Source organism: Mchenga conophoros, linkage group LG9 (assembly GCF_057382185.1).
Source record: "Mchenga conophoros isolate Kocher_MC1m ecotype Shallow Benthic linkage group LG9, M_conophoros_male_GT1.1, whole genome shotgun sequence".
NCBI lineage: Eukaryota > Metazoa > Chordata > Actinopteri > Cichliformes > Cichlidae > Mchenga > Mchenga conophoros.
The window spans coordinates 10,699,124-10,710,064 of record NC_140534.1 but is presented as its reverse complement, the minus strand read 5'-3'; the positions used below and the strand labels follow the sequence as shown (position 1 = coordinate 10,710,064).

General features: G+C 45.6%; 1 protein-coding gene across 3 annotated transcripts; it reads left to right on the top strand.

Annotated features, from left to right (window-relative positions):
- Positions 1-335: 335 nt before the first annotated feature.
- LOC146566780 (leucine-rich repeat-containing protein 31-like) lies at positions 336-4,884 on the top strand. Of its 3 annotated transcripts, XM_085286417.1 has the most exons (6): positions 336-356; positions 626-721; positions 1,485-1,587; positions 1,913-2,077; positions 2,196-2,351; positions 2,625-4,884. In XM_085286417.1, the coding sequence occupies exons 2-6, from the start codon at positions 704-706 to the stop codon at positions 3,080-3,082; spliced, it is 900 nt and encodes a 299-aa protein (XP_085142543.1). In that variant the 5' UTR covers positions 336-356; positions 626-703; the 3' UTR covers positions 3,083-4,884. The 3 variants fall into 3 exon arrangements, with proteins under 3 accessions (XP_085142543.1, XP_085142544.1, XP_085142545.1); XM_085286418.1 differs by lacking the exon at positions 336-356 and having other exon boundaries at positions 626-738; XM_085286419.1 differs by lacking the exons at positions 336-356; positions 626-721 and adding an exon at positions 755-1,099.
- The last annotated feature ends 6,057 nt before the right edge of the window (positions 4,885-10,941 follow it).

Genomic DNA, 10,941 nt, shown 5'->3' with positions numbered 1-10,941 from the left:
CAGTTATGTGAGCTCTCAGGTTTTATGTATCAGGACATAATTAAAAACAATCAGGTCCTTAGTAGGTCTTAATATGAGGTAAATATAAAACATGAAGTGTTTGTGAGGTTCATCTGCAGCACCTTTGTCTCTGTGAAATGTTTGCTAATTTAACATTTTCCCTCCTAAACAGGAAGGAGTTTGTGGAGGCCTATGTGAATCATGCCTTCAACACATCAGTGGAGAATCTGTTCCAGGAGTTCAAGCGAGGCTTCTTCCTGGTGTGTGAGCAGGATTTGGTGAGGCTGTTTCGACCAGAGGAGCTGCAGGGAGTGCTGGTCGGCCAGGACGTGCATGACTGGGAAATGTTCAAACAGGTACAGTCAGCCAAACAGACACAGGCTGTAGTTTCACAGCTGTCCTGTAGCACAATAACTGTGTACTGCATACTGTCAAAAGCATTCAGTCGGCTGCTTTAACACAAATATGAACTTGTGTCACATCTCAGTCTTAATCCAGACTTTTGTATGATAGTATAATATAATAGTCAGCCCACCCTTCGCAGCTATAACTGCTTCCACTCTTCTGGAAAAGCTTTCCACAAGGTTTAGGTGTGTTTATGGGAATTTTTTGACTATTCTTCCAGAGGTGCATTTGTGGTGTCAGACACTGACGTTGGAGGAGAAGGCCTGGCTCACAGTTGCTGCTCTAATTCATCCCAAAGATGTTCTATCAGGTTGAGGTCAGGACTCTGTGCAGGCTAGTCCAGTTCTTCTACACCAAACTCACTCATCCATGTCTTTATGGACCTTGTATTGTGCACTGGTGCCCAGCCATGTGCACACATGCCCACACTTTACACTTGGCACAGTGCAGTCAGACAAGTACTTCTGGCAACCACCAAACCCTGACACATCCATCGGATTGCCAGTCAGAGAAGTGTGATTCGTCACTCCAGTAAACACATCTCCACTGCTTTAGAGTCCAGTGTTGAGATGCTTAAATCACTCCATCTGACGCTTTGCATTGTGTTTGTCAGTGTAAGGCTGGGATGCAGCTGCTCAGCCATGGAAACCAATGAAGTTTGGACATCTGTAACAACAGCAGACTGCAGATATTGGTGACTTAAGTGCACTATGAGCCTTAGCATCAGCTGACTCGCTGTCATTTCCAATTACTTCCACTTTGTTATAATATCACTAACAGCTGACTATGGAATATTTAATAGCGAGGAAATTTCATGACTGGACTTGTTGCACTGGTGCATCCTATCACATTACCATGCTGGAATTCATTCAGTTCCTGAGAGCGACTCGTCCTTTCACACATGTTTGTAGAAGTAGTCTGCATGCCTAGGTGCTTGATTTAATACACCTGTGTCCATGGAAGTGATTGGAACACATTAATTGAATGATTTGGATGTGTTAGGGAATACTTTTGGCAACATAGTGTATGCCTGACCTTACAAACTCTATGATTATAACAGTCATTTTCACTGTTTTCAGAACACAAGTTATGGTTGGAGATATCATGACCGCCACCCCACCATACAGATGTTTTGGGAGGTATTTGATGAACTAACTGAAGAGCAGAGGAAAGATTTCCTTCGTAAGTACTTGCTGAAGCCTCCATTATGATATGTTACTGAAATCACACTGTATCATATAAAACATTAGATTTTTCTGCACTTTACCAAGATACATTAGAGAGCAGCATTGTTCTAATTAATATACTGTAAAGCTGCTTCTAGCTGGTGGACTGAGCCGCCTCACCTTTCACCTGGCTCACGTCACACACCTGGAGAGACTCGACCTCCACCTGTGTTGCCTCACGCGAGATGATCTAGAGGCTCTGAGTCAGTTGCTACCAATCTCACACGCCGGACACTAATCGCATGCTCGCTGCAGCAGTCATGTGACTCGTTGTTTTTCAGTCCAGGTGCTGCCCTCTCTCACTGCACTGACCGAGCTTGATGTGTCATCCAATAAGGAAGTGGGAGGTGTGGTCCACCTGCTGGTCTCCGCCCTCCCTGCGACACAAATGAGGAGGCTGCCATTCAACAGCTGCTACATGAGCAACGAGTCCTTCACTGCTCTGGGTAACACACACACACACACACTTGTTTATTTATAGAAGTTTTCCTTCAAGTCATTCTCCCTGAATACCTCTTCCACCCTCTAGCCTGAAATGGTGAAAACTTTGTGTTTATGCATCAGCCCTGGCGGTGTCCTATCTGCGCACGGTGGATATTTCCTGGTGTAAAGTGGTTGGCGGTCACTTGGCGCTCCTGCTGGATGCTCTGCAGCCATCAGTCGTCAGCGAGCTCCGTCTTTGCAGCTGCGAGCTCACCACTGATGACATGCAACATCTGGGTAACTAACACACAATGACATTATACTTTTTCTTTTTTGGTCTGTAGTGGATCATTAGGCTGCATAAATGTATATTAAGACAAGTAAAGCCTGAAGGAAATTGATATTTCTTTCATTTATTTCATGCTGCCAGCATCTGTAGCTGTCGTATAAAACAAAACAATGAAACTATTCGGTGTTATTTTTGTCTCCATCAGAAACATTGTGAACAAAACAGTAAAGTGAACAGGCATAAAGTGATCAGTTATCAATGGGTCCTCTTCCTCTGTGCAGCTGCCGTGTGCAGACGGGGCTGTCTCTCCTCACTCCGTGCACTGGATCTGTCCTACAACAGCTTGGTGGGAGACAACGGTTGGTGCAGTCTGTTTGCAGCAGGAGGTCTGGGCTCTCTGGAAGACGTGGATGTCAGTTTGCGACCTTCAACCTCTGCTCCGTGCTCAGCCTGGCTGCCCGCTCTGCTCCGAGCTCTGCCTCAAATTTCGGCGCTGGCTCGACTGGCCATGCAGAGGTGGACAGCTGACTGTCAGGAGAGAGAGCAGCTGAGGTACTGTCTGAAAAAGAGGAGCGTCCTGCTGGAAAGGGATCCAGATTTACAAGACACATCATCAACATGTAAAGGGAACAGTCAGGAGAGCCTAGAAGAGAGTCAGCCTGAGGAGATTGGAGCGGACCGCACTGGAATTTACTGTCAAAGAGCGACCCACTTTGTTGCTTTATTATTATTTTTTTAAGTCTCTGTTACCACAAGAAGGTCAGTGTTGAGGTCAGCTGCATCACGTCTGATGTAAACTGTGTCACACGTGATGGTTTCAGGGAATACTGGGAACTTACAGAGTTAAGCACAGCTGGTGTGGGTTATCATATTTGTCGTCTCTCACCTTGGCTGCAGGGTCTGGGTCTTTCCAATGCAGCAGTCCTAACACTTGAGACACACATGCCGAGAAGTGGGGATACCTGGAAATGGACAAAGGCTTTCAGCAGAGTTTTAAAGCAGCTATTCAGGAAAAGAGCTGTGAATTATCTGCATACCTTGTTAGGTAATCAGCTATTTTGGGGTTCTTTAACAAATCAACCAAAAGGTCGACTGAGTATTTTCTCGTCAGAGTACCATCACCGTTCACGATGATGTTGAGCACAAGCTGGAGCGTTTGATGGATGTTCTTTGCATCAAAGAGCTACGAGGAAATCCCAGAGAGTAGAGACAGGATATTATGTGAATCAGCATGAATGTTGTTTGTTGTTCAACAGATAAAAACAAGAAGAGAAAATAGAAACAAAGTAAAAAAGGAACAATTGTTTCTGCCGTTAAGAAAAAAAAATTGAGTCATGGCAGAGACCTGCAGAAGTCTTGAGTCTCATTTGATGACATTTTGTCAGATTGCCTTGTAATTTAAAAAAAACAAAACTGTTTTTTGAGCAAAAGTTCTCCAGGTTTTTTTGGAGTTCTTTCAAAGTTTTCTTATTTTTGGACGTTAGCTGCTTTTTCACTCTTTTTCAGTCCAGTCTGTGCATCTGAACATTTACAGAAAGATTTCTTTGTTTCGTCTTTAGACACTTTGTTAAACGCAGATCCCAGCAGAGTTCGCCTACCTTCTCTCCAACCTTCTCAGGTTTTGTGGATATTATACATGGTTATGCTGAGGATATGTCGGCTACTTTCCACTGGAAATGCCTTTTGGTTAAACTGTCAGCGAGGAATTTGCACTGTTACATTTTTATATAACTTTAATGCAAAAAAAACAGCTGCTTGTTTAAGTGAAAATACACTGATGGGGTTTTTTTCTATTCATGAACAGGAGTGTGATCAGTTTAATAAAAGAAAAAATAACCATAACCAAGATATGAGGGGAAATCTTGGACAAATACAAGCAGACTGGAGCAGCCAGCGTTCAAAACACCGACGTTCAAGGTAACAGAAGGTTCCCGAGCCACATCCACCCAGCTGGTTTCTGTGTTTCTTGTGTATTTGTGTACACTGTGACTTCATGGCTGTCTTGGGCTCCAGCTCTTGTTTTGGTGTCTCATTAATTTGATTTAATGTCCTGCTTAGTGATAACATCACTCTTGGCCTCCCTGCACTGGCTTCCAATTGAATTTAGGATTCATTTTCAAGTTCTTTTATTGGTTTTTAAATCTTTAAATGGTCTGGCACCTGCTGAAGCCCTATGTCCCCACTCGTTCGCTCCGGTCAGCTGAGCAGCTGTTGCTCTCAGTCCCCAAATCACGGCTGAAACTGAGAGGAGACCGAGCGTTCTCTATCGTGGCTCCTAAGCTTTGGAATAATCTTCCTCTTCACATTAGGCAATCGACATCAGTGCTGGTTTTTAAATCCAGATTGAAAAAGCATTTTTATTCACTGGCTTTTGACTCAGTGGTTGACTGACTTGTATTTTATTGTTTTTCGCTATGTTTATTATTGTATCGTATTTATTATTCTTATGGTATCTATTATGTTTCTATTGTTCAGCAGTTTGGTCAGCCTTGTGTGTTTTTAAAGTGCTATATAAATAAACAATGATGATGATGATGAACATAGTAACGTGTGTTGGGTTGCTCTGTCTTCAGACTCACTGTCAGACTGATTAGACAGTGAGTCTGAAGGTGAGAGTCCTCACTGCCCACGCCTGTCTTTGGGTCTGACCAACACCGTTTCCTGTGTGTCATTCCCCCCTCGCCTTCCCCCCATCCGTCCTGTCTGCACTGACCTCTCCAATAAAGACAAAAGGCCTCATTTTCTGAAACTCTTCCTATCCCATCACCTTGCGAAGAATCACTTCACCATGTTGATTAATAAGGACGGTGGGAATGGTTTGAAGTCTCGTCACAGAAAATGTGCCAAAGGCAAAGAATCTGAGCTTGAAATAAAATGAAATGAAAGATCAGCCCCACACAGGGGTTAAATTCAGATGGAAACTCTTATCACACAAAGAGAACAAGCGAATAAATATATCTGAGTGTGGCCCCTCGACTGTCACAGTGTAGCTGACATTTGATCTTATCATGTGTTAAAGCTATTTTAATTACTGAAGAGAACCAGTGTCAAACTCAGCCCAAGTATGGTTGTACGTTAATCCTTAAAGCAACAACGTTTTTAAAGTTGCAGCGTCATTTTTACACCACACCTAAAATCCCACTAATCGTCCGGGCTCTTCACCCTATGACCACACGCTGGGGTATCTAACACCACATGACCCAAATGGAAACTATGTCAGCTGAAAGAAACCCATCGAAATGTGCAACACTTAAAACTTTGCCTGATTGGAGCATGGCTTCAAATACAGCCCTGAAAACAGACAGGCGGTCGTTGGCATTTCGCCCTCGTTCCTGAGAGACTACATCGATGTATCAGTCAACAAATGAACTACTGTGGCGTCACAGCTGGGGCCTTCTCTGTGTCGTTTATAACACAGAGAAGGACCCAGCTGTGACGCTGAAGTGGTATCTTTAAATTAGCTGTAGGTGTGAATGCTTGTCTGTCTCTCTGTTAGCTTTGCAACAGACTGGTGATATTCAGAGTGCACCATATGTCTGGTATTATTTCCCTTCCAAATTAGTGCTTCCTCTTAGTTGCTGGTCTAAATTTGTTTCCTTTCATGTTCAGGCCGTGTTAGTGTTGTCTCTGTGTGTAGCAGGTTTTGTCTCCATGTTTGTTTCACTGTCTGCCTGTCTGTCTCTGTATTCTGTACTTCTGATAGACGTCTAATTTTGCCAGTCCCTCTTTTTGTGCGCCTTGTACCTTGTCACTCTCTGTGACCGCGTCTCACTTTGCCAGTTCCCATGTATTTAATCAGTTAATGGTGGTCTGAGTAACCCTCACCACTTTGTTCTCCAGTGTCTTTGTTCCTGTTCATCCTACATATTTTCCCCCATTTGTTATTTATTTCTGCTGTTCGCTATTTATATTTTATTCCTGCACAGTTTGCTTGAAGCACTCATATTTTGTCTATTCTATTCATGTGGATCTTATCTTTCTATTTCCTTGCTTCCTTTTCTGTTTACTTTGCTTCTTGCCCGTGTTTCGTCCTTTTGCGGTGTCTGTGTTTTTTTAATCCTATGGTCTCTTTTAAGTTTGTTTGTCTCTTTACTTCTTCAAACTGAATTCAAAGTGGAGCAAATGCTATATAACATTCTCATAGTCTCATTCACACTAACGTTGGTTCTGTATCTTGTAACCAAAGGAAGCTTCAGCATGCAGACTGGAGCCAGCGATCAAAACACGTGCTTCCTATTTTATTTTGTTGGTTATGTTGAGTTTTGCTGTAACTGTCTCATTACTCCTGATTTGTCCCTGCCGTCTCCTCTTCCCTAATAACCGTCCTGTGTGTTTATTGTTTAATCTTCTCCTTTCGTCACCCAGCTTCACTGGTCATGTTTCCTAGTGTTATCCCCCAGTATAGGTTTCTGAGTTTCTCAGTTCCCTGTCAGATATTTCATATCATTCTCTCCGTCCAAAATAAACAGGCTGCCTTTAGTTTATCCTTGCCAGCCTGTGAGTCTGCATTTGGGTCTTCTTTTTTCATAACAAATGATCATACTCCCCGCAGATTGTGATAGTGACACCTCCAGGCCATGCTGCAACTCTCTGGAGCTTTCCGCTCTTCAGGAACTCTCTCTGCAGGAGGGGGAGATACAGGAGAGGTGGAGGAAGATCTCAGCCTGGGCGTCTATTGTCTTATGTAGTCTGGAAGATGAGTGGATGGTGGGGTGGGTGCAGTTTTCTCTGTGGTGGGGTTGGGTGGACTGTCCCGGGCTCTGTGGGGCCGGGAGGCGCTGCTGCACTGGGCCCCGGTCTGGATGGGCCTGGGCCCCCTTTCCCTGGCGGGGCGCGGAGTATGGGGGTGTCACCAGGGTGCAGAGGAGGCTACCCCCCCTCTGTCCCCTTCTGGCTGCCTCTGCCTCAATTTTATCCCACAACTTAGACATTCACATTACTCACACTCTCATTACACATACATATAGGATCTTGGGGGTGGGCACAATACATGGATACATGGATACACGATACATGTACACCCCACCCCTGGTGTCGTTGCCCACCTCTCAATTTTAAATACACGTAGACATTGAGGGCTATCAGGAGGGACTATGCGCTTACCTGCTGCTCTCTGGCAGGTAGCTCCATGCCCTCCTGGGTTTTAAATGCACCTTAGAACACACATGCATCAACACTACAATGAGCGGGTTGAGGGAGGTTTGGAGTCTTCTCTCACCCCCATTCTCTGCGGCCTGCTGGAGCGGGGGGGCTAGGAGGAGGAGTTGGCCGTCCGACTGCGGTCTGGAGTGTGGGGCCTCCCTGCTGCTGCGGAGTTGGGGTGGTCTGCCTCTCCCCACCGCAGGGAAAAGGGTAACACCACCTGGGTCTGGGTGCAGTTCCCCCTCCAGGGGCAAGGGTACCTAGACCCGGTTCGTAGAGTACGCTTGGGGAGTGTGATCGTGTGTACAGCGTCTCTTTATGTCTGTCTCCACGTTGGTTGAGTGTGGAGTAAGTACATATGAGAGCATGAGGGTGGGAATGGATGTTTGTGTCTGTGTGTGCCTGTATGTCTGTGTCTATATGTCAGGTTGGGTATCAGACGCCACCTCTCTGGGGACATCTCAGGCCCTCCAAGGTTTGGAGGCCTATCTCCCCCTACCACCACTTCCCCTGCCAGTGGCGGACTCCCTCAGACATCGGTGCGTTGGTGGTTCTTTGTGTCCGGGGATGCGCGTCCAGGTACACACCGGTTCACTCCTTGGCGGCCGCTTATCGGGGCCTGGAGCCTGGGGCTCGCTCGGGCCACTTCGGAGGTGGGGGTGCCCCCGGCCTCTCGGCCTGGGGCTCGGTCACTCAGGCACGGCTGGCTGCCGGCGGAGCTCACGGGCGCGTCACTGCAACTCCCCCTGGCTTCTGCTCCGCGGCTGCTGAGTGAGCCCTCATCTGGGACTCTCCTCAGCTCTTTCTGGGACAGTGGCGCGGCTGCCCCTCTGTTGGTCTTCCTTGGTCTGTTGTGTTCTGGGGGCCTCTGGATGTCTGGAGTTTTGATCTCCTCCATACCTGCTTCATGCCCTGGAGGACGGGGCTGTGGCCCCCCCACACCCTCTAGCAGATCATTACATGAAGGAACCTTTTTAAAAAACAAGCGCGTCCATGCTCACAGGTGCTCACACACACAAACTTCACCCTTTTTGGCTCCTACCTCAAAGCACACTGTGTTCTGTTGATCTTATGTGCTGCACAATAATGTTTAATATTTAGTATTTACTGTCATATTCCCATATATCATTGTGATGTTGTTTATTCTATTACTCTTGTTCTCTTCTGCTTGTTTTCTTTTTTCTTTCTCAACAGGTGATCCAGGTGATTAATAGATGCATTTTTTTTCTTTTTTTTTTCTATGGTTTTGTGTCCAGATATCAGCGCTCACCTGGCTGGTACCAAGAAGGTTCAGCAAGTGCTCCCCAGACCTGGAGTCCTGGACAGATTCTTCCCAGACCAGCCTCAAGCTGTGCAGCAGATCCGAGCGACATTGGCTGACCTCTACACTCTAGACATGGTGAGAAAAAGGGCACGGTTTTTTCATTGTTTGGAAAATTTGGCATTAGATAATCCTCACCTGGGTGTTGCTGTTCAGTGTAAGCAATATCATTTGCATTTTATTCCTCTGATTTATTTCTCTGTGGCGTTTATGAACTCGTATTTCTTAGGCTGGCTTTTAAGGAAGGAGAAAAGGTATGTATCAGTTGGCTGGGAAGAAAGATGGAGGTGGAAAGGATGTGCAAGCTATGGGGCAAAGTTGCTGAGACTAGGTTAAAAAGAGGTGAGGATCAGTGAGCAGGAGTGTGGCTTTGTGCTGAAAAGAGCACAACAGATTGTTTGGAGAGAAGGTGAAGGAAAGTCAGCTGAAGCAAGACAGTTTGTGGAGTTTGTGTTGGACTGTATGTTATGCTGGGAGCCTGGGGATTAGTGCACTTTGATTCCAAGTTAATACTAACTAGTGTTTCTCACTGGTTTTTGGGTGGTGGAGTAAAAGGGATTGGTTGGTGGCTGTTTCTAATGTTAGCCTTTTCTTGGTTTTCTTACAGGCAGGGTAAAGACATGGTGATGAATGAGTGTGTGGGCAGACGCTGAGGACCAAGAGCTCAGGACAGTCAGATGGGGGTGTCGCAGCAGGAGTCACCGTGCTCGACAACCCTCTGCTGTCCTGAGATGTCAGACTCCTGCCTGCACATACAAACCACACTGAAGTCAAAGTTCCACCTGCACCTCCACCTGTTCTTGCAACAGCATGAAAACTGACAGAGGTGAGACAGAAGAAAAGTTCTTGTCTATTTTTTTTTTTTTTTTACTAAGTTAAGGAATTAAGTTAAGAAGAGTGATTAAATAAATAGTTTCTTGCATTTTTGATTTAATGATTGTGTTTAGGATTATTTCAGAAACATGTTTAGAGGATCTTTGTAAGCCTGTATTTACTTTAAAAGAAGGGAAGCACTTCTTCATCCTACAGAAAAGGTGACACATTACAGATGAGTTCATAAAAAGTGTCTCTGTCACTCTTTCAAGGCTCTGTCACTTTTTCTTTTGTACTGGAACAGCATGTTAAAGTAGGCCTAGGCTGCCATCTTGTGGGGGTTCTCTTTGATAAGTGGTGTGTTGCGTCAAAAGCGACTGACTATGACGCTCTGCGCGAACTAGTTTTGTTAGAGGACTTTAAGAAATGCATTCCTGAGCGTATTGTGCTGTATTTGAATGAACAGAAAGTGACGTCACTAACATCTGCTGCTGTTCTTGCTGATGAGTTTGTACTCACTCACAAAGCCTCATTTACTGACAGTGAGAAGCCACGGGTTAGCCCTGTGCAGCAGCGCCACACAGCTAAAGAGTCTGGGTCCAGGGAACACCGTGAATGTTTTTACTGTCATAAAACCGGACATGTGATTGCTGACTGTTTAGCATTAAAACGCAAAACATCACATGCTCGGCCACCCAAAGGGGTGGGTTTTGTAAAAGCTGAGGCCCGTCACGAGGACCATGAGTGTGGTGGTAGGGTGCCTGACCCCTGTTTCGAACCATTCATTTTTGATGGCTTAGTATCGCTAACAGACCACCCATCCGAGTTAAAACCTGTGCGTATTTTAAGGGACACTGGAGGTTCTCAAACTGTCATCCTCTCAAGTGTATTACCATTTTCTGCTAAAAGTGAATGTGGTTTTAACTCTGTTCTGCGGGGGATAGAGATGGGTTACGCTCCTAGACCAGTTCACAGAATTTTTATTAAATCTAGCCTTGCTACAGGATTTTTCCCTGTTGCCGTTTGCCCGGCCTTGCCAATAGAGGGTGTGGCCATGCTGTTGGGCAACGACATCGCAGGAGGGGTAGTGCTCCCTCGTCTGGAGGTTTTAGACAACCCCCTGAATCAGAAAACTTCTGATGTGTCTATGCACCCTGGGCTGTATCCAGCCTGTGCAATTACTCGAGCACAAGCTCGGAAAGATACTGATATTGCCCTCTCTGATTCTGTGTTGATGTCCTCGTTTTCCGGGGAGAATGATGTACCCACTAACAGAAACAATGTTCTGTCACCTCCAGACTCTGTGACGCCTGAGGAGCCTG